General features: G+C 35.6%; 1 protein-coding gene across 5 annotated transcripts in view; it reads left to right on the top strand.

Moving 5' to 3' along the window:
• The window catches only part of LOC127879991 (uncharacterized), a 41,744-nt gene extending 18,584 nt beyond the window's left edge, over positions 1–23,160 (top strand). For 4 of the 5 annotated variants that reach the window (XM_052427166.1, XM_052427163.1, XM_052427165.1 and 1 more), the window contains exons 2-8: positions 10,108–10,184; positions 10,734–10,951; positions 12,373–12,577; positions 13,732–13,887; positions 14,506–14,584; positions 19,133–19,189; positions 21,549–23,160. In XM_052427166.1, coding sequence (XP_052283126.1) covers positions 10,124–10,184; positions 10,734–10,951; positions 12,373–12,577; positions 13,732–13,887; positions 14,506–14,584; positions 19,133–19,154 — 741 coding nt within the window. In that variant the 5' untranslated portion in view covers positions 10,108–10,123 and the 3' untranslated portion in view covers positions 19,155–19,189; positions 21,549–23,160. Of the gene's footprint in view, positions 1–1,777; positions 1,927–4,234; positions 4,360–6,211; positions 6,354–10,107; positions 10,185–10,733; positions 10,952–12,372; positions 12,578–13,731; positions 13,888–14,505; positions 14,585–19,132; positions 19,190–21,548 lie in introns of all 5 variants that reach the window. The other variant, XM_052427162.1, reaches the window with a different exon arrangement.
• The last annotated feature ends 1,795 nt before the right edge of the window (positions 23,161–24,955 follow it).

The raw sequence follows: 24,955 nt of genomic DNA, 5'->3' as shown, positions 1-24,955 counted from the left end.
GAAATCACCCATATTTGTGTAAAGTTTGGAGAAAAATAAAAAAAAACATATTTTAACAATGAAATACATTTAAGTTGTTTGATGATATTTTCATGTATTTCAACGTTTCCAATGTCCAGATAAATACCCTATTTGTACCCATTGAAAACCTTTAAAACTTTAATTTTGCATTGTTATTTTGTGTTGGGCTTGAAGAAAAAAGATTGATCTGTAATGCAAATGTTTACATTATATCTCACAATCATAACAATTTTCAATTTATCGACAGTGGTGACCGGGTTTTATCATTATTATATGAATTATTAGTGCTTGTGATCATATTTCAGATGCCCAGGGGCCTTTATGGTTGGGTTAGTGAGGGGTGCTCCCTCCCTTCCTTAATTGATTTTTAGCTCCACTGGCCAAAGGCCAGCGGGGCTTATGTCATGGTCCTGTGTCCGTCATGCGTGCGTCCGTCCGTGCCTGCATGCGTCCTTGTCCTTAACTCTAGGATCTAGGGCTACCACATTTTGTATGTAGTAGTTCTCTATGTGTCCAATAATTATGTTGATGAAGGTGGCAGTGGTAATGACTTGATGTGTCTGTGAGATATGAATGCCAAAGTCTTCGTTTTACATGACATGAATTTTTATGTAAAAGTGGTGGTTTTTTATAAATTCTACATGTTCTTTGCAAATGATGACCTCTACAAAGTTGTTCCAGGAGTACCATATTGCCTGAAAATCTTTTGTTATCCCCCACAAGTCTGGCGGAGGGATATTGTTTTGGCGTTGTCCGTCCGGACGGACGGACGGAATTATCCCCCGCCAGTCTGGCGGAGGGATATTGTTTTGGCGTTGTCCGTCCGTCCGGCTGTCCGTCCGGCACTTTTGTGTCCGGAGCCATATCTTGGAAGTGCTTTGGCGGATTTCATTGAAACTTCGTATGAGTATATATATGCATAAGAGGATGATGCACGCCAAATGGCATTGTACACCATCTGTTAAAAACAGAGTTATGGCCCTTTGTATCTTGAAAAAATGCTTTTTACTATAGGCACTTTTGTGTCCGGAGCCATATCTTGGAAGTGCTTTGGCGGATTTCATTGAAACTTGGTATGAGTATATATATGCATAAGAGGATGATGCACGCCAAATGGCATTGTACACCATCTGTTAAAAACAGAATTATGGCCCTTTGTATCTTGAAAAAATGCTTTTTACTATAGGCACTTTTGTGGCCAGAGCCATATCTTGGAAGTGCTTTGGCGGATTTCATTGAAACTTGGTATGAGTATATATATGCATAAGAGGATGATGCACGCCAAATGGCATTGTATACAATCTGTTAAAAACAGAGTTATGGCCCTTTGTATCTTGAAAAAATGCTTTTTACTATAGGCATATCTTGGAAGTGCATTGGCGGATTTGATTGAAACTTGGTATGAGTATATATCCCGCGCCAGAGGCGAAGGGATATTGTTTTGGCGTTGTCCGGCTGTTCGTCCTTCCGTCTGTCACTTTTGTGTCCGGAGCTATATCTTGGAAGTGCTTTGGCGTATTTCATTGAAACTTGGTATGAGTTTATATATGGATAAGAGGATAATGCACGCCAAATGGCATTGTACACCATCTGTTAATAACAGAGTTATGGCTCTTTGTATCTTGTTTTATTGTTAACTTAAACTGTACTTGATTCTAGCATGCCACTATACTTCTTTGAAGTAATTTGAGCAAATTTCTCACTGTTTAGTAATGTATACATTGTTTAAGGTACATTATAATTTCACATTTTGTAGGTGGACTTCAATATGTACGAACTTCTTATGCTGCCACAATGTAAAGGCAACAATCACTGGGTTTTGCTGGTTGCAAGTGTTATGTCCAGGACTGTAACCATTTACGACTCGTTGGGTGGTAACAACAAGGCATTGTTCGATTTGTTCTGGTAAGGTTCAAAGCTGTACGTCATTTTTATGTCCCCCACTATAGTAGTGGGGGACATATTGTTTTTGCCCTGTCTGTTGGTTGGTTGGTTGGTTGGTTGGTCCGTTGGTCTGTTTGCGCCAACTTTAACATTTGCAATAACTTTTGCAATATTGAAGATAGCAACTTGATATTTGGCATGCATATGTATCTCATGGAGCTGCACATTTTGAGTGGTGAAAGCTCAAGGTCAAGGTCATCCCTCAAGGTCAAAGGTCAAATATATGGGTCAAAATCGCTAATTTAATGTACACTTTTGCAGTATTTCAATATTCAAGATAGCAACTTGATATTTGTATCTCATGGAGCTGCACATTTTTAGTGGTGAAAGGTCAAGGTTAAGGTCATCCTTCAAGGTCAGAGGTCAAATATATGTGGCCAAAATCGCTCATTTAATGAGTACTTTTGCAATATTGAAGATAGCAACTTGATATTTGGCATGCATGTGTATCTCATGGAGCTGCACATTTTGAGTGGTGAAAGGTCAAGGTCATTCTTCAAGGTCAGAGGTCAAATATATGTGGCCCAAATCGCTTATTTTATGAATACTTATGCAATATTGAAGATAGCAACTTGATATTTGGCATGCATGTGTATCTCATGGAGCTGCACATTTTGAGTGGTGAAAGGTCAAGGTCAAGGTCATCCTTCAAGGTCAAATATATGGTCAAAATTGCTCATGTAATGTCACTTCTGCAATATTAAAGCTAGCAATTTTATATTTGAAATGCATGTGTATCTCATGGAGCTGCACATTTTGAGTGGTGAAGGGTTAAGGTCAAGGTCATCCTTCAAGGTCAAACGTCATATAGGGGGACATTGTGTTTCACAAACGCATCTAATGTTTGTCTTACCTGCTTGATATAGCAGTCACAGTAGCAGTTGGTGTATGTGTATTTTATGTGTGTCTCTGAGCTTATCCAAACTGTGATTCGATAATTGAATATGCCATTTTTATGCCCCCCTTCGAAGAAGAGGGGGTATATTGCTTTGCTCATGTCGGTCTGTCGGTATGTCGGTCTGTCGGTCGGTCCGTCCACCAGGTGGTTGTCAGACAATAACTCAAGAACGCTTGGGCCTAGGATCATGAAACTTCATAGGTACTTTGATCATGACTTCCAGATGACCCCTATTGATTTTGAGGTCACTTGGTCAAAGGTCAAAGTCACGGTGACCCGAAATAGTAAAATGGTTTTTGAATGATAACTCAAGAACGCATACGCCTAGGATCATGAAACTTCATGTGTAGATTGATCATGACTCGCAGATGACCCCTATTGATTTTGAGGTCACTAGGTCAAAGGTCAAGGTCACGGTGACCCGAAAATAGTAAAATGGTTTCCGGTTGATAACTTAAGAATGCATACGCCTAGGATCATGAAACTTCATGGGTAGATTGATCATGACTCTCAGATGTCCCCTATTGATTTTGAGGTCACTAGGTCAAAGGTCAAGGTCACGGTGACCTGAAATAGTAAAATGGTTTTTGGATGATAACTCAAGAACGCATATGCCTAGGATCATGAAACTTCACAGGTAGATTGATCATGACTCGCAGATGACCCCTATTGATTTTGAGGTCACAAGGTCAAGGTCACGGTGACCCGAAATAGTAAAATGATTTTCGGATGATAACTCAAGAACGCTTTTGCCTAGGATCATGACACTTCATAGGTTCATTGATCGTGACTCACAGATGACCCCTATTGATTTTCAGGTCACCAGGTCAAAGGTCAAGGTCACAGTGATAAAAACGTATTCACACAATGGCTGCCACTACAACGGACAGCCCATATGGGGGGCATGCATGTTTTACAAACAGCCCTTGTTAATATAGCTTATCACATATGTAGAGAAGCTACGCACATGCGTTAACAAGAGATCGAAGGTCACATTTAGGGAGCTTTTTTGGCCAGTTCCAGTTATCATTCATCAGGCAATATACCAAACAAGATATTCAAAAAACTTTGTAAATCTTGTTTGTTTTCTATATTTGGATCTTTATCTTAAATATTAACTTGTAATGACCACCAACACTTTACAAATGATATATATATATAAATTTAAGCTTGCTTTCTTAGTTCATTCTTATTTATTATTGTGTCCTATCTCTCACACTTATGTGTTTCAAATAATGTGTTAATAGATTCACATATATATATATATGTTTGAAAACTGATTACCAAAACAATTTGGTATAGATAAAGTACCGCTTAAGTATATAGGCACATGATTTTTGTTGATTTTTACCAACAAAATATTTGTTGCAGCCAGTTCATGTGTCAACGAGCGCAAATTGTGAAAGATGGCTTGGAAAAAATTCAGTTCAGAGTTCAAAGCGCCACCTTGCAACAAACAGCGCCATGGAAACAGCTGTGGAGTGTTTGCATTGATGGTAATAAATTAGCTTTATATTTCTATATAGGAGTCACTTTGTCGTACTGTCGGTCGGTCTGTCCCGAAATTTCATCCGATCTTCACCAAACTTGGTCACAAGTTGTATCTTGATGATGTTTAGGCCAAGTTTGAATATGGGTCATGCTGGGTCAAAAACTAGGTCACGGGGTCACTTAGTGTGTTTTAAACCGAAAGTTTGTCCGGACCATAACTATGTCATTAATCGTTAGATTTTAAAATAACTTGGTACATTTGTTCACCATCATGGAACGGTGTTTTGCGTGAAAAAAGTACGTCGAGATCTCCAAGATCAAGGTCACACTTGGAGTTCAAGGGTCAAATGCTTGTCCGGGCCATAACTTTATCATTTATTGTGAGATTTTAAAATCATTTGGCAAATTTGTTCACCATCATGTGACGGTGTGTCGCGCGAAAGAATTACTTCAATGTCTCGAAGGTCAAGGTCACACTTTGAGTTCAAAGGTTAAAAATGGCCATAAATGAGCTTGTCTGGGCAATAACTATGTCATTCATTGTGAGATTTTAAAATCATTTGGCACATTTGTTCACCATCATTGGACGGTGTGTCGCGCGAAAGAATTACGTCGATAACTCCAAGTTCAAGGTCACACTTTGAGTTCAAAGATTAAAAAAGGCCATAAATGAGCTTGTCCAGGCCATAACTATGTTGTTCATTGTGAGATTTTAAAATCATTTGGCACATTTGTTCACCATTATTGGACGGTGTGTCGCGCAAAAGAATTACGTCTATATCTGCAACGTCAAGGTCACACTGTGAGTTCAAAGGTCAAAATTGGCCATAAATGATCTTGTCCGGGCCATAACTATGTCATTTATTGTGAGATTTCAAAAATACATGGTTCATTTGTTCACAGTCATTGGACGATGTGTCATGCGAAAGAATTATGTCGATAACTCCAAGGTCTAGGTCACACTTGGAGTTCAAAAGTAAAAAAATGGCCATAAATTTGGACTGCATGTCATGCTAATGAATTCAAGAGTTCAAAGGTCGAAATGGCCATAAATGATAATGGCATTATCATTCTTAAAAATCGCCATAAATTTGATTCTCTTGTTTTGTGAAGACAGCATGCAAAATAGTCTGTGTCAATGCGGCACGTGGGGGTATTTGTCACGTCTGCGACAAAGCTCTAGTTTGCTTAGTAAAGATCTGCATTAACTTTTATTCAACAAAATAATGGGAGAATGTAGAATATAATCATCGTACCTTTCTGTTGGTGCATTGGTTTTTAGAGCCTTGCATTTTCTTTTAATTTATAAAGGACATGATATTTCAAATGTAATATCATAACCTAAGGATCAAACTGTGTTATAGAGTCCCACTTTTGTCAAATAACCCTGAAAAAAGGTTAAACAAGAATATTACTCATATTTTAATTTATTAATGTGTAATATAATGAAAAATAGCATTCTCTTTGCTCCATTATATTATTTTGTATGAAAAGTTGTTTTTCAGTGTCTTAATGTGTTATAGAGTCCCACTTTTGTCAAATAACCCTGAAAAAAGGTTAAACAAGAATATTACTCATATTTTTATTTATTAATGTGTCATATAATGAAAAATAGCATTCTCTTTGCTCCATTATATTATTTTGTATGAAAAGTTGTTTTTCAGTGTCTTAATGTGATTGTATATTTATGATGCATAAAACATGAATACTTTTCACTGTCAAACTATCATTCTTGCAATTTTATTTTCAGAAATAGTATTTTTTGTGAACACTTAATCTAGTGAATATATGCTTTTCTTATTGCAAACAAATGTTGTTTTTTAAGTTAAGTATGAATGACTTTTACTTTATTTCCAGACTGCCAAAAGTTTGGTCATGAAAAAGCATCCCACAATGTTGCGACAGGCCCATGATTCAGTTTATCGAGACTAGTCGTGAGACGCAGACTTCTGATGCATGGAGTGCGGCAAACATATCTGTGCGACTCGATCACTCCACTGTAAAGACCCACACGGCATTAAAATGGATATTATCAATATGTGTTGTTGCTCGAAAATATGTTTTTGTAGCAGGAAGTGATTTTGGCTCGATTAATCTGAGAACTCAACAAAATATTAATAAAATCCTTCTGTGCCTTTTAGTTCTGAAAACAGAAGTAGCCAGTTGGTATTACACATCTCCTAAACAAGTACAGCACAATAAAACTTAAGGTTTAAAATCCTACATTTTTATAACATCTTTATATCCACACAAAAATATTGATGATTGTGGTGCTCACCTGTTTGGTAAACATAATGCAGATGGTTAGATTATGTTATGATAAGTGCAAGAAAAAAAGAATAACTCTGGAGATAATAATTGATATGATAATCATCGCTTGACAGAATCACAATTGACCTAGATATTTATTTATGTAGTGGTGTATTTTTCAATGAGTGCCTTAAGATTCCAAAAACATATTGACTTAAAATAAATAATCCCGATGGCGTAAATGACTTAAAATACTTTGTAGACTTATCTGCTAGGCGGTGAGGACTTTTAGACCACCTGATCAACTTCAACTTTATTTGCCCTAGTTAAGTAACTGACTAAAGATATGCTAACATAAAACTAATGACTGATGAGTCTGTTGTGTCTTATATTCTCATTGCTACTTAAAATATTAAGTCTTTTTCAACGTTTAGACTAATAATAAGCAAATTCGTTAAATTGATATCCCCCGCCAAATAAATTTTGATTATTGATGGGTGCAGAACTAACAGAAAAGTTTATTTGAAGGGTTGTACCCTTATCTCACTTATCTAAAAGTAACAACATAAAAAAAACAAGGGACAAAATTGTCACAAAACCAGGTTTTCATTGTGAAAAAAAATCTGATAAAGGGAGACAACTCAAACTGAACTTTTGAAATGAACAATCAAAATTAACCCCTTTGTAAGTTTGTTTTAAAATAAATCTATTTTTAGTCGTGGGGACCTTGACATTGGAGATATTGACGTGATTCTTTCGTGCGACACACCGTCCCATGACGGTGAACAAATGTGCCATATGATTTTAAAATCTCATAATGAATGACATAGTAATAGCCCAGACAAGCTCATTTATGGCTATTTTTTACCTTTGAACTCAAAGTGTGACCTTGACCTTGGAGATATTGACGTAATTCTTTCGCGCGACACACCGTCTAATGATGGTTAACAAATGTGCCAAATGATTTTAAAATCTCACAATGAACGACAAAGTTATGGCCCGGACAAGCTTGTTCCGCCCGCCAGCCAGCCCGCCCGCATTCGCCAATCTAATAACCAGTTTTTTCCTTCCGAAAACCTGGTTAACAATTGGCAATAACACTTATTTAAGAAAGTGTAGGGTTAAAGATTTTGTGCATGACACCTCTCCTCATTGATATCTTAACATCCATTAAATTTCATCTTTAAATTGTGTATAGTTTTCTGTGATATAGTCCTGTAAAGTAACATCAGACATGTACATATGTACTAGGGTTATGTTTCTTGTGCATGGCACTTATTCTCATTGACAATTATACACCCATGAAATTTCATGTTGAAATCTTGTATTTATAGTTTCTGAGATAAAGCCCTGAAAAGTTACATCATACAAAAACAACAAAGGGCAATAACTCTTATATATGAAAGTGAAGGGTTGTGGTTCTTATGCATGGTTCTATAAATGAGATATAGCCCTGAAAAGTTACATCATAAAATAACAATAACAAGAAAGGGCAATAACAGTTATGTAAGAAAATATACGGTAATGGTTCTCGTGCATTGATAATTATACACCCATGAAGTTTCATGTTAAAATCTTGTATAGTATCTGAGATATAGCCCTAGTTACATCATACAAAAACAACAAAGCGAAATAACTCTTATTTCAGAAAGCGACGGGTTATGGTTCTTGTGCATGGCACCTCCTCAGCTATATTTATACACCCATAAAGTTTCATGTTGAAAACTTATATTGAGTTTCTGAGATAAAGCACTGAAAAGTTTGTGAGTGACTGCACTGACAGACAGACCAACGGTACGTTTAAGTATATTTAGCGTACCCGGGGTACATTAAAGTATACTTAAGAGTACACGGGGTACTTTAAAGCATTACCCGAGCCGAACCGACAATTACCAATCGAGCTTATTGACATGTTAAATAAATGATGATAGTGGTAAATATGATTGTGTGAAATATAATACAATAGTTTTCCTGAATTGAGTGTACATGTGAATTAGCTAAAATAATGATAAAAACACCGATTGGGATTATACATTTCTGGAACTGAATTTGGTTCATAATCAGTTTTTAACTTTTTTAAGCTGAAATAATATATATATATATATATATATATATATATATATATATATATATATATATATATATATATATAATATATATATTATAAAAGTATTTTCTTAAATCAATGTTATATCTTTGTACTAAAAAACTGCAACACTCATGACTGTAAATTAGGCATTACCATATTTCTTTACAACGTAATGCATGTACATCATCGATATATATAACATTTAAAACGAAAATCGTTTTAAAATTAAAATGTTTGCATGGTGTTTGAACTACTGTTTTGATATCTTTGTTGTGAACAATGTGTTTATTTAAATGCTGCTCGAGCAGCATTTTTTTCTGCTCGAGCAGAAGTTAAAGTTTCGACCCCTTTGGTGCGCCATAATATACGCCGGAGGGACGCAAGAGAACGCAGTGAGGACGTCGAAAATTGCTCAGGACGTGAGCCCACGGCGACCACTTTGAACATTCGCTTAATTGTTCAATTTAAAACCTCGTGAATATTATCAATAATATTTATCTGTTACATTTCATTTTTCTTATATCTATAATCTTATATTACATATTCGTACAAGTTTTTGCAGAAAATGCAAAGCATAATGTATTTAGACGTCTTGAATCTATACGTAACGAGGGACGACGAAGCGCATAGTGGTTTTGTTCTCTGTTGAAATTGGGAGGAGAGGACAAAACAATCAAATGTTTTCATTTATGGGCAGCAACTCATCTTCACAAACTTTCTGTATGCATAACACTTAACGTAATAAACACAGCAGTGGTACATAACACAATGACATGCATACTCGTTGTATCCCTGTAACGAGGGGGTATGCAACATGCTTTATGGACATCAGTTGGTCGAATTTGTCGTCCGCCTGTCTGTTTATCCCTTCACATATTTATCTGATTTAGCACCCCATTACTTTGTAACAGTCAGGATTGAACATTGCATCATTGTTCCATCTTCTATGATGTGGTGTATGTGCAGTGTTCATAATCATTCGTTAACAATTAAAAAAATATGCACTGTTAGAAAATGGAATTTCTGTAACATACATGTATTTATTACATATTGCTTGTATAATTCATCTTCAGAGCATTGGTCCCTACTGTTACAAGCTCTGGTCAAGTGTTACTTTTAATAAGGCTATAATAACTGACTTCGCCGAAGCATTTGTTTGCCTTAACCCATTTATGCCTAGCGTCTAGGAAAAAAGCCTTAGCAAACAGCGTAGACCCAGATGAGAGGCCGCATGATGCGGCGTTTCATATGGGTCTGCGCTGTTTGCTTAAAGGAATTTCTGTAAGAAATATTATATAGAAATAAATATACTAGGCATCCCTTATTTTGGAAATAAACCAATCCAATTTAGAAGGATGGGAGAGTCCATTAGGCATAAATGGGTTAAATAACAAACACAGAACCGTCTTTTCAGATCCAAAAGTCTAGCAATGAAGATGTTTCGGGCGGCTCTGTGTGTGGTCATCTTGGCGTCGGTGGTCTACTGCATGCGTAAGTAAAGACTTGTATCACACAAATTGTGATAAAGTGGCCGAATATACCAAGGCCTGAATTAGAATTGTATATGGGAAAATAAAATTAAAGAAATGATTTTCTGATCTGTCATTTAATATATTGAAAAAAAAAACGGTGTCTTGTCTCGAATCATTGTCCTTACAACCCTAGCGGCTCAAAAGTCTGCTACGCTTTATATTCACAACTTGATTGATTCATTATGTAATAGGTCTGAAACTGCAACTGCACTATTTTATATTCAATTATCTCCTCCTCACCTTTCATATCCGGGAAAATATTTCCAATCCATCAGGTGCAGAGTTAATACGTGTTAATGTAACACTGGCGATCGAAACCGAGTACTCTGGCTTTGGTCGGGCATAACCCTGGAAGGGGATCCCCTGTCATTTTGCTTTAATTAAATCCCTTAATAAATTGGCTGACAGAAAACGTGCATTAAAGTATCCAAGCGGTAGGATGTCTTGGTTCACCTCTTGTTATACAACGTCTTACTAACCGAAATGTTTACTGGTTGCGTTTTTTAAGCGACTGAAATTGATGCCAAAGCCAAATGCGGATCCTCGTTCAACCTGACGCTAAACGAAGATTATCGCGTGGCCACTAAAGCTGTCGTTGACACGAATTACACGTGCATGGTCAAGTTCACTTCGGAAACCAAGGGCGACTGTAAGGGCACGTGCTACATGTTCGACAAGTACGCGGAGATATCAGACGACAAAGTTACATTGAACGTGGGCAACATGGTAAACGTTTTTTTTTCTTTCTTTTTGTTTGAGAAGAATCATAACCATTTTGTTTCTCCTAATACATAGCAGTGCGTATGGTATGGATGGGACCAAGGTCACTCTTACAAAAAAACAACAACAACGGGATTCCCTTTAATTTCCCTACATAGAAATGAGCTCATGTTGTGAAACTACATCTATTTATACCCTGCATCCAGACTCAGCTTTGGATTGCATATTGGTGGATGGGAGTATCGTAATGTTTATTAACATTTATTGTGATCAAGAACTCAAGAATAAATTTAGACATGGGTAATAACACTAAATATATAAGGAATTAATTACCAGTCCTCGCTGGTTGTATGTTTTGGCATTCGATCAAGGTAATGTCACTATTTCATGACCTATATAAAACATGGATTCTGCGTAGTAAATTAAACACAAATTGAGCTTTTGCCATGGAACTACATACATAATAACTTGCTTAGATGCGTTGCATCGAAACTTCATTAGATATTGCAGATAGGGTTAATGCCAATCTTATTTAATATTTCCACACAATGACTCTACAACACATTGAATATTTAGAATTGAAACTAGCAACAGAAATGCCTCTTGTTCAGATTTAACATGATATTGCACATTTGGTGTGTGGGGTTAAGGCCATCGTAACTTTTACTAAATATTGAAGAATTGTTTGAATGGAATAACTTGAAAATAAGTGTAATCAAACTTAATGTATAGATTTCTGCATAGATTTCGTTTATCAAGGGATAATAGGCATCATAGTCTCGAAAACGGAATGAAAATGGAATGAGCTTCTAAAATGAGGCACACATGCAAATACACTAAATGTTACTGTTAGTAAATATTTACTTCTATATGCGTCTTTGATATTTTGCAAATTAAAAAAACAACACTAAATTATTTGATAGCTAAGAATCATATTTACTAAACAAACAGTTCAGTTTACATAAAAAGAGCTCGCAACTTAATACAAGAACATGAAAAGTCTAGCACATGTTCTCCAGCCCTTGTATGTTTCTGTTTCTTTTATTATTATGAATTTGTCACATCTGACGCCGGATTTTTTTATGAAACGCCATTGTTGTGTTTATCCAAATTTAATCTAAATATTTAAACTAGTTAATTTTGTATGCTTTGATCACTACAGCTAGATTTTGTTCGGTGAATTGAGAAATTTGGAAGCATATAAATCGTACAATACTACCGTGTTATTTACATGTTCTACATGACTTGCTCTTAGAGTAAAGAACGGTATTAAGAAAATGTTGTTGAAATAAGTGATGTCATAATTATTGACCTCCATATGGGATCTCTTATAAGTATAAAAACACCTTATTTAAAATTGATTTATATATAAATACTGCTTCAAACGTTTTCGACGTTATTAAATATCATTTCTCTGTGCCTTGTAGACCTATCAGAAAGGAAGCGATTTCCCGCACGAGCCCAGGTGCATCGATGACGTCACTGTTGACGTAACGTTGATCCACGTGGCGGGATTCATGTATAACAAGACTGACCCCAACTACAAGTTCAAATTGGACGTTTACAACAAGTGCGGACCGAAGGGAAAAGTTAAAAGTATGACCTTTGAAGAAGCAGTTGAGGAAGTAGATGGTATGTCAATAAAATGGATGGCTCTATATGCTTACTTTTTTCTGGCATATTCTTTAAAATATTTCGTTTTATGCTCCCAAAAATGTCTGCTATGTGTCCGTCCGTCCAAATTCTAGTGTTGATAAAACTGGGTGTACGTGGGTCTTAAACGACTTTCACCGATAATATTCTCATGCCTTCTCGATGTCCCTTTGTTCTTCCGGCCGTTCTTCCATTTTCCGTCATAGTTTACGTTTCCTCGCGTGATCTAGGGCACTTATAAACCGATTTTGATGACTTAATAAGCAGCCTTTCTAAAGGAGTGCATACATACTTGTAAGATTGTTTCATTTTTAGTCCGTCACGCTTCCATTCCGCTCGACATCTAGGCCACTTATTATGCGTCTTTGATAAAATATGATATGCAGCCTCTTTCTATAGAGCGGACATTTGCATCCTTGTCAAATTGTTCCGGTCCAATGATACTTGATAGTCTATTGTTTCCTCTTTTGATTATTTATGCCATTTTTATAAATGGATTTTTCGTTTCCGCGCTAAATCTCAGGAAATGCTTCATTTGTTTAAACTTCTTATGCATTTTCCAATTAGGACGGTCTTGCGCATATTGTGAAGTCGTTTCGCCCTATTGATTTTGCATAGGGTTATTATCATGTGAATAATATTTACTTTTTTGTTTGAACTCGGATTTATCCGAATGATCCGATTTGGTACGATGCTTCATATGCAGCCTCAATACATTGTGCGTTTTTGTATCAGATCAAGGAATCGTGATTTCCTACACGATGTACATACTCTACCTCATATAGTCATTCCGCTTTTTGAGATTACGTGGGTGAATTTCCACTTCAATAATAATAAGTTTGATAAAGCGCAGACTCGATCAGTTTACTGATAGTCCTGTTTGAATAAGCTATGATAATTCAGTAACATTACCGCCTCGGACTCTTGCCTTGTTTCACATTGTTGCTATGTTTAATTAATTGAACAAGATACATGTATGCACACCTCGTTGCAATGTTTACTTTACGGTGAACCAGTATTCTGGCGATATAACTCTATTCTTATACAGTTCAGTCCCTTCCATTTTAATGCCAGAAGAGGTTATTATAACTATTACACAATAAATTGCATATATTTACACTCCTCGTTGCTAGGTTACCATCACGGCGAGGAGAAGACGACCCGCGAGAAGTCTGAGTTGGTATCTGGGGTTCTGATCGGGTTCGGCTTAACGTCAATGTTCCTGGTCACATTTGGCATCGTCCAATGTTATTCCCGCTTTTGCCGCAGCCGTAACAAACTTCCAAAACGTAAGATATACGCAGACGCTTTCTGCAGCCAGCGTTTATTCCACCACAAGGGATTATGGCTTTTATAAATGTATAAAAAATGTCATTCATTTTGATTCAATGTCATTGCTTTTCATTTCGTAGTTATATCATTTCAAAAGTCACAAAGTGACACTGTCATTGGTTTACATAATTTGGTAATGTCGTTTTTTGTTGTCACCACGTGTTACTTTCATTTTTATAGCATATTCATATTTTCTTCACCGCAGCAACTATATTGCTTTTTATGCCCCCGGTAAGGTGGCATATAGCAGTCGCACTGTCCGTCCGTCTGTCCGCACGTGTGCGTCTGTCTGTCTGTATGTCCCTCTGTCTGTCCGTCACACTTTTGCGTTTAGGTTTCGAAAAATGCTCATAACTTCTATGTCCCTTCAGATGTAACCTTCATATTTGGTATGCATGTGTATATGGCAAGGCCTTTCCATACGCACACAAATTTTGACCCCTGTGACCTTGACCTTGAACTAAAGGTCCGCGTTTAGATTTCGAAATCTGCGTTTAGGTTTCGAAAAAGCATTTTTCGGTGGCATATGTGTTCTGACGGAGACAGCTCTTGTTCTATCTCTATCTTGTTTTTAGACGGCGCTCAGCAAAATATAACCCCCGAACAACAACCCGTACAAGTTGAGAATGGTGTCCAGTTCAAGTCCAACGGAAGGTACATGTACACTTGGTTAATATACAAAATAATAATAAGCAATATAATGCATAAACAACATACGAATGCTCTTTAAGAAAAAATATATGAATTGTAAGGTTGCAACTATAATTGTGATAGGTTGAATATCATAATTTATGTTTTTGCTCTTACATTATTATTATTTTCGATTAAAGATAGTGGAACATAACGGCATGCCGATGTAAGCTGCTAAGTTATATAGTTTGAACGTATTTACTTAATGTCATGGGCTGTTACTGCCGTTTTTAGCTCGACTTTTCGAAGAAAAATGAGAGCTATACTACTCGCCCCGGCGTCGGAGTCGCCGTCGGCGTTGGTTAAAGCTTTTTATAAAGTCAAAAGACTTTAGCAGTATCAAAGATAATAAACTCAAACTTGGAATACTTCTTTATGGCAACAAGAAAATTGTGTAGGTCAAGGTTCATAACTCAGTTAGCATTATTTTTAGAGTTATGCCCCTTTTTATACTTAGAAAATTGAATATTTGGTTAAGTTTTGTGTTAAGGTCCACTTTATTCATAAAGTATCAAAGCTATTGCTTTCATACTTGCAACACTTACTAACTATCATAAGGGGATTGTGCAGGACAAGTTGCATAACTCTGGTTGGCATTTTGACGGAATAATGGCCCTTTTTACACTTTGAATATTTTGTTAAATTTTGTGTTTACATGCACTTTACTTTTTAAGTATCAAGGCTATTGCTTTAAAACTTCAAATACTTTCTTACTATCATGAGGGTACTGTACCTGGCAAGTTGAATTTGACCTTGACCTTTGAACGACCTTGATTTTCAAGATCAAATAAATAAATTTTGCTTAAATTGCCATAACTTCTTTATTTAGGATCAGATTTGATTCATACTTTGACAAAACAACACTTACCTGACATACCACAATGGACTGCACCCAAACCACCCCCCACGCCCCACCCCAGAATCCCCCCATTTTTTTAAATATTGTTTTTATCTTAGCAGTTGAACTGTCCGTCAGTCTGTGAGTCCGTCCGAAAACTTTATCATTATTCATAACTTTTGCAAGATTGAAGATAGCAACATGATATTTAGCATGCATGTGTATCTCATGGAGCTGCACATTTTGAGTGGTGAAAGATCAAGGTCGTCCTTCAAGTTCAAAGGTCAAATATATGGCGTCTGTCCGTCCGTCCGAAAACTTTAACATTGGTCATAACTTTTGCAATGTTGAAGATAGCAACTTGATTATGGCATGCATGTGTATCTCATGGAGCTGCACATTTGAATGGTGAAAGGTCAAGGTCATCCTTCAAGGTCAAAGGTCAAGGTCAAATTTTGCAATATTGAAGTTAGAAATTCGATATTTGCAATGCATACGTATCTCATGGAGCTGCACATATTGAGTGCTGAAAGGTCAAGGTCATCCTTCAAGGTCAAATGTGTAGGTCAAAGGTCAAATTTTGCAATATTGAAGATAGCAACTCGATATTTGGCATGCATGCGCATCTCATGGAGCTGCACATTTTGAGTGGTGAACGGTCAAGGTCAAGGTCATCCTTCAAGGTCAAGGTCAAATTTTGCAATATTGAAGATAGTAACTCGATATTTGGCATGCATGCATATCTCATGGAGCTGCACATTTTGAGTAGTGAAAGGTCAAGGTCATCCTTCGGGGTTAAAGGTCAAGGTCAAATGTCAAAATTTGCAATATTGAAGATAGCAACTCGATATGTGTCATCCATGCGTATCTTATGGAGCTGCACATTTTGAGTGGTGAAAGGTCAAGGTCATCCTTCAAGGTCCAAGGTCAAGGTCAAATTTGGCAAAGTTGAAGATGGCAACTCGATATTTGGCATGCATGGAGCTGCACATTTTGAGTTGTGAAAGATCAAGGTCATCTTTCAAGGTCAAAGGTCAAAGATATGGCTTGAAAGCGGCGCAGTAGTGGGCATTGTGTTTCACGATTACAGCTCTTTTTTTCTTCTTCTTTTTTAAATATCATCTAATAAATGACCACACTCCCACATTATTCCCCCTCTCCACCCCCTCCCACACACGCATTTTTTAAACATGGTTAAAAAACACAAATATTTATTTTTATTATTTTATTTTTGACCGTCCAACCATCCCATCCAAGCTATTGCTATCAAACTTGAAATATAATCTTTTTAGTTTGTTTTATGTGTTTACAAATGTTCAATAGAGTGTGGAAAAGATACCTGAACTCAGAATCGTCTATAATGTACCACTTCTTTAAAATATAAGTGATCAATATGTTTCAATTATGGTCCTCTTCCAGTTAGAATATGACTATATTACCTTGACCTTATTGAATATGAACAATTTCCCCATGATGGCTTACGTTATACTGTCAAGCACTCGAAAAGTTGAGCGCGCTGTCTTCTGGCAGCTCTTGTCCACAGTGTGTAATCCTTTGTTAATGAAGTTCATTTATGCATTAAATTGTGCGTGAATAGCCTATATAAGTATAAATGGTGTACCATACAACTGCATGAAAATTGTATACCGGTACATGAACATTCAAACATCAAAAACTATAATTGATGCATGGGTAATTGAATGTATAAAGCTTCTGGCACGAAGGCGACCTATTGTTGACACAAGGTTCGAGTTGAAGTTGAGTCTGTGGAAGAGTATTTAAAGGGGCCGTTCAACAGATTTTGGCATGTATTGAAGCATGTCATTAAATGATTTATATTGATACATTTAAACATTTGACCTAAAAATCTCCAGTAAAAAAACACAAGAATACAATTTAAAAAAAGGAAAAAAAAGTAGCCCTCAACAGGGCTCGAACCACTGATCCCTGGAGTCCTGGGCCCGTAGTCACCAAACAATTTTTAGACTTAAGTCTAAGAATAAAGAAAATTCTTTTTATTCGAATATTTAAGAATTTCTTTAATTTTGACTCAAACTCTGCGATAAACATCTCTATATATATTGTTCTTCATATGGAACATTTTGTAAATGACATAATCACCAGTGGAGGCCTGTATATATTCAAACACTAAGCACATTTTCTTGGTTCTAAGTCTATTCTTTATTCTTAAGTCTAAGAATCGGCTGGTGAATACGGACCCCGGAGTAAAAAGTCTCCCGCCTAGACCACTCGACCATCCATGCTCATGCTTAGAGCGGGTGTATTTTCTTACCTATATAAGCAATCCCCGTAGTTTCCCAAAATATAAGGACAACAACAGAATTTTCAGTTTTTCAAATCGTCAAAAGATGCATATAATGGATATTTAAGAGCATGGTAAATGATCAGTATTACTTTTTCCTAAAGTATCATAACACATACGAAAATTTGCGATTCTGAAACAACTTTTTTTAATTTTGTCAATTTATCAAAACGTTGGACGGCCCCTTTAAAGTGAATCATACGATTGTCACGTTTTGTAGGGTTCATTCATGAACAAAGGAATATCAATACTTGTATACAGTGGTAATGAGTACTAGTTTTACTCCCCCCCCCCCCCCCTTCATCCTTTCAACGCAATAGAAGGGTTTATTAAGTACAAAATCCGCCCGTCAATTCTTTAGTCCAACTGTTCATGGGCATACATTTTCTGACGAAGTACTTATTCACTTTTCATCGAACAGCAGTTGGTTCTTATGGTAAGAATTGGTACAGGCGAGCCGTTGGTTGTCTCCGTCAACATGTTCTCTAGTTATTGCCGTTTTTAGCTCTTATATTCACGGGATACTCTGCGATATACTCATCAACTTAATTTCGGCGTTTTTTTTCTACTGTAGGTATTCAATAGAAACTTTACTTTTTTGTTTGGGGTCATTGTATGAGAGCATTGACCTATCCTTTTAATTGGATCTTCAATTGAGCAGAGTCTCTTTTATAATGGTGGTTAATGTTTGCGTGCAACTACTTCCTATACCAAACTACCCCATTCCTCTAAATCTACTAGACTTATTCAAATATGTCTCTCTGGTCATTATGCCAAGGGACTTAGCAAAGCGAAATAATAATAGAGCGCGCTGATTCAGGACAACTCTAACTCTCTTACCGCGCTTGTTCTTGTCCAAATTTGCTATACGACATGCAGCATCCTTTTTATTCGTCATCACTGCCACACGTTTTCGTATAAGTAATTTTAGTAATAAAAGCTTTTACTTATCAGCCGGTAATTGTTCATATTAATTTTAATATGCTTGTTAAAACTAATATATAACCCGACATATTACTTGTAATGCAGCAAGCGTGCAATAAAAACTAAAGTTGGTTAAATTTGGTATCCTAAACATGTACACCAACTGAATTTTCTAAAAAGAAGCAATTTAGTATACATTTTTCTTTTAACGTTTAAACTGGAAACAATTTAATTATCGTTTATAACAAAATATTTCAACCGCGATGTTGATTTAAAACTATATTGTTGCAGTTTTTTAGTATTTACCAGCAACACTATCGTTGTGCTTTTGTACATAAAAGGGTAGCAGAATTGATGTAATATAAAATCGCTGTTGTTTTTGTCGTATTTACAACGCAATGACGTCATGTATGTATATCGTTTACAGCTCCGGTCAGAATCGCTACTAAGCCTCTGGTGACAGGCGGTAACGGAGCAAGTAGAGGTGCGTATATGATTTGTTGTCATGTATGACAGGTGGTAGCGGAGCAAGTAGAGGTGCGTATATGATTTGTTGTCATGTATGACAGGTGGTAGCGGAGCAAGTAGAGGTGCGTATATGATTTGTTGTCATGTATGAGTATATATATATGGATAAGAGGATGATGCACGCAAAATGGCATAGTACACCAACTGTTAATAAAGGAGTTATGGCCCTTTGTGTCTTGAACAAATGCGATTTTGTGTGTTCGGAGCCATATCTTAGAAGTGCTTTGGCGGATTTCATTGAAACTTGGTATGAGTATATATATAGATAAGAGGATAAGGCACGCCAAATGGCATTGTACACCATCTGTTACACCATCTGTTAATAACGGAAATATGGCCCTTTGTATCTTGAAACAATACTATTTTGAGTGTCAAATATAACATTTTGTGTCCAAAAGAATATTGGCGGGGAATATCAATTCAACGAATTTGCTTGTTATTATTATTATTATTATTTTATGTCAAATGTTTATGAGTGTTATATGGTGCGAATTATTTTAATTTATGTTGCATGTGGTTCATTTATAACAAAATAAAATATCTTATACGTCCATAAGCAAACTAAGTCTCATAGCAAGTTTATGTACAGCATAGCATGGTATATTGATTCTAAAAGACTACATTCCATTTCTCGGTTTAGATTTTTTAAAGCCCTAGAACCCCTCTTACCCTTTAGCTTAAAGTTAAACTGACAATTGTTCAATTTATTCAAACGCGCACACGAATTGATTACTGTAATGTCCGATTTTTAAAAATATATACCAAACCTTTTAATGGTCTAGTCTTTAAAAAATCCAATAAAAACAACGAATATATTCAGTAAGGAAGATCTTCCGAATGACTTATATCGTGTATTATATTGTGTGTTAACTGACCAAATTGAATGTTTATATAATTGAATAGTGTTCCATTAAATATGCATATTTATCACTGTTCTTTTATATTCAGTATAAGTAAGGTTGGTATTTTGCACGTATAACCACACTTCATATGTAAAGGTTTAGGCGTACATGTACATCATTGGAATGATTATTACTTATTGGAAAAATAAGAGAAGAACTTTTCTTTTTATGCCCCCGGATCGAAAGATCGGAGGTATATTGTTTTTGGTCTGTCTGTCTGTCTGTCTGTCTGTCTGTCTGTCTGTCCGTCTGTCCGTCTGTCCGTCCGTCCGTCCGACTGCCCGCCCGCCCGCCCGGCGCTCAAACATTTTTTAAAAACACGTTCATTACGGATTAATGTATTGTGTTGCTCAGGATGAGAAACTTTTCCTCCATGTTTGTTGAAGTTAAATTTTAAGAATCAGTGATCAAATAGGCTTGGGAATATGTCCATCAAAATGATATGACCTAATACATCTTACAGATAATTCCTGCCGTCTCTCATTTACTTTCTTATGGGATGTCGTGTTATATAATCAAGAGTGTTGAACATTTATTCCATTGAGCATACATAAAGAATTGATCCAAAAAGAAGAGATACAGATTCTTCTTCTTATTATTATTGGATCTACTTATTTGGAGATTTAGTAATACAGACGTATACCTTTTTTGATACGTTGATTAATTACGTTTTGGATTTGAACCCAAATATTGCTATATAGAGAAAAATAGGTTACTGCCTGATCGTTTTGTTATTTATCAGGCGACTCTTATAATAAAATAAATATCGAGGCTTACCGTGCATTTTAAGCATTTGTGCGGGAATACATATGATTTGGTTGTTTTACGTGTTAATAATGACGCCATGAGCACTTGCAATTAATACTGGTAAAATATGCATATTTCTGTGTTTGTTGCTTGTTATGCCCCCGCCGGGTGGCATGTAGTTTTTGAACTGTCCGTCCGTCTTTCTGTCCGTCCGTCCGTCCGAAAACTTTCACATCGGTCAATATCGAAGATAGCAACTTGATATTTGGCATGCATGAGTATCTCTTGTAGCTGCACATTTAAGTGGTGAAAGGTCAAGGTCATCTTTCAAGGTCAAAGGTCAAATATATGGCTTCAAAGCGGTGCAGAAGGGGTCATTGTGTTTCTGACAAACACATTTCATGTGGTATCTAAAATAAATTACATCTTGGTATCAATTTGTTTTTTGTTGTTGATTTAGCTATATAGTAAATAAATGATGACTTTATTGATTCCGAGCAATATGACCTACCTTCTTACATCGACCGACATTTGCATTAATATATAAAACGTTTCTTTATGATAATGTTTAGTTCGTTATTAATGGGCATTAATTATAATCAAAATGCTTTCCTAAATTTATTATTGCATACACAGTTTACCAGTTGGATTTGTTAATGTTTGCAGAAGACGAAACGGCATAACTTGTTCCAACAGAGATTTTAGAAGAAACCGCCGATGAGACAACGAAAGAAAGCACCGTAACACTTGAGGAAAAGGATGATTTCGATGTAGGAGATGACTTTTTGATGCAGGAATTTAAAATAATAAATAATATGTTGGTTTATTTTACTAATGTATACGTGTGTCGTCTACAATGTTAAACAACTTATGATGATATGAAGTATATAGTATTGTACATATTTGTTAACATTTAATCAATTATATATTTTTATATTTTCACCGATGTACTTAATCTTTAGATATAATCAATTTTATGTTTTTTACGCAATATTTAGCACAAAGCATTTTCTGGCTGATAGATTCTTCCGTATTTAAGACTACATTTTTTAAGATTGATTTTAAAATAATGACGAAGATGTTTTGCTAAAGATATATTTCTTTTCGCGCTGAAAAACACATTTTTGTAATAAAACAATTCTAAAATTACTGTTAGTGGTGCTAGGTGCATTGATCATTTGGAATTGTTTCAAAATTCGATTAATAACAGTTTGTTTAAGCTGATCAATGGATTTTTTTCATGAAACATTTTAATAATGTAACATGACTATGCATTTAGATAAAAAAACATCGTATGATTTTTCAAATATTCAGCAAAAAAATGTTTGTTTTCAAATAGTCAACAAAGAAATATTGTTTTAAAGTCTTTTTTGAATACGTTACTGAATGTACCTGTAGTCATGATAAATTTGTAAGTCAATGTACATGTGCAATCTGAGTGTAATGTAAATAACGTTTAAAATAATCTCAAGTTTGGTTGCGTTTTATTTTTGCAAAACATCATATTTATCTTCATCCAATGTTCGGACTTTAAACGCTATTATTTCTTTACCATCCATTTTTTTACAGTTGTTTCGTTCAAATTGTTTTCGTTTCTTTTTGTTAAACCCTTTTTCTCTAAGGGTGATATGCTTTTGATAGTTTTTTTAGAGTGCAGCGCATTTGTTTAAAATCGTTGTATCTGTATTAGAGTAAACAAATGAATGCAATTGTTTTCAATATAACATTGATATAATTGCATTTTTCATTCCAACGTGTCTTTTTTGTGATACCAGTCATTTACTATATGACAATACATGTGATAGTTATGGCGTCTTCCATTTATACACTTTTATAAAGTTTGTATGATATTCAAATTATTAAGACATGGATCCTTACAATCATAATATCTCTACTAACGTTTCGTTAGTAATTGTATAAATATAAATATAAGATAATTGTGTCAAAGCACTTCTTTTTAATGTATTTACTTATGATATATATACTTATTGGCACCAACAGCTTTTTGTGTATATTTGTCTTTATTGTCCTATATATAAGTGTTTTATCTACTTAGCATCCAGATATGAATCATGTTTTTAATGTCTTTGTATTAGGTGGTGTGAGTGTGTGTCTGGATGTGTTGGGAGATTACAGTTTTGTTTTAAAACGCTTTCAGAACTGATTCAAACTATATTTAAGGATTGTTTTACACTTTCGTAAAATTTAATGTGCTGTTTTTATCTTGCCATGTGTATCTTATTATTTCTTGCTATTGCTATTAAATGCGCAAAAAGTAGGATACCTTTTGTTTTAAATATAAAGCCAATCAGTTGTTGTTTATTTGCTTATACCCGTTGACGAGACATATGCTATACATTGATAATGACTATGCTTGCCGTGGACAGATGCCGAAATAGCGAGCAAGATTCGATTTGAAATCCTGTCACAATGTTTAGCGTTCCAGAGGATATGCTTTCAATCAAACCATGTCCGTGTCATGTTTTAAACATGGTCGATCCAGTTGCTCCAGCTTATGTTTAAAAAAGGTGATAACACGTAAAACATGATCGATCACGTTTGTAAATTGGATAGAAATCAAACTCGGATTTTGTATGAACTTGTACGCATGAACTCAACAAAGGCTCGAAATTGCGCTTTGCCGCTGTTAAGAAGACTTCAACTGGTTTTTAACTAGCTAGTATCTCAATGAATTATACCAAGGACTGCCGTATATTCCTTACTTGCTTGACAATGCAATACAGTTGTCCGTCACAAACTTTAAGACTAACTATCCCGTATTATGTCGACAATATACTTTACAAAACTTGAGTACATGTATATGAAAGTCATAAAGACTGGGTTGCGTTGTCTTGTATCAACGTTTAATTTCCAATCTCTTCCAAGGCCATACTTTAAACTATGGATATACTTATAGTAAGTAGTACTGAATAATTGTGTATTGACTGTGCACTGACAATTAATGCTATTCCAATTTTGCAAATCAGTATGCATTTGCTACGGTGCCCTACCGTAACCCATGACTGCCTGTGTGGATAACTCCTGTAAAATTCGTCTGCTCTAACCACTGCATCTACCTGTTCTCACTGGTACTCTACATAGCGTGTATTTAACAGCTTGTAAGACTACGTTGGCCAGTCTAGTGTTTATCATTGAAAACTGTACATATTGGCTGCTTTCAGGGAAAACGGGGCTCAATGCATGTCAAATAAAATAAGCCTGTGCACACTGATTAGCTGTATCAATGATTAGAAAAAAACTCAAATCTCGACCTTTGCTTTAAGACACACTTTTTAAAATTTGAATGGTTTGTGGTCATTTCAAACTTGCGATATTAAAAGCTATAACATAATTTTAAAAACTGAGTTGCGTCTAAGATTATACAACAGCAAACAAATTCGATGCCTTCAGCGCTTTGATTATGCTCGTTTTCTGACCAATTAATTAATGACTCGTGATGTCGGCAGTAGAGTTGATCCGAAGTTGGATAGAGACGACAAAGCCCTATCCACATTTATTTTTAGGAACGTTATACTTGCTGGCATTGTATTATGCCCCACTTCGTTAAGCAATCTTATGCGACATTATTTTATTTCAAATGTTGGATATAGAGATTATGAACTGTTACACTGACACATTTTTATTTCAATCACAGGGTCGACAGTATTTGGGGGCGTTTTGACATCATATTGGGCGACGGTACTACAACATCTAACATTAACATTACTGTATACAGGCTGTATAAGATAGCTCTGACTTAACTGTTTTGCTCTAACCGCATCAGTTTGCTAATCCAAATACCACCTCTAATCGCGTTATTGGATCACAGTCGTTGCATCGTTTACAAACGTTCTCAACGTTGTGTTAACCATTTTAACAACCTAATGGCATATGGCCATACACGTTCATAAAGTTTTTATTCTTACTCCAGTATTTAATTATATTCGACAATGATATCGCACACAAAATGTTTCTCCCATTTTTTTTTAAATCATCGACATATGGATGTTTTTAGTTCAAATTATTTTGGGAATAAATTACATAATGCTCTTATACTTTTAATATTTTTTAAC

Source organism: Dreissena polymorpha, chromosome 4, assembly GCF_020536995.1.
Source record: "Dreissena polymorpha isolate Duluth1 chromosome 4, UMN_Dpol_1.0, whole genome shotgun sequence".
Lineage (NCBI taxonomy): Eukaryota > Metazoa > Mollusca > Bivalvia > Myida > Dreissenidae > Dreissena > Dreissena polymorpha.
This window is presented reverse-complemented; position numbering and strand designations above follow the sequence as displayed.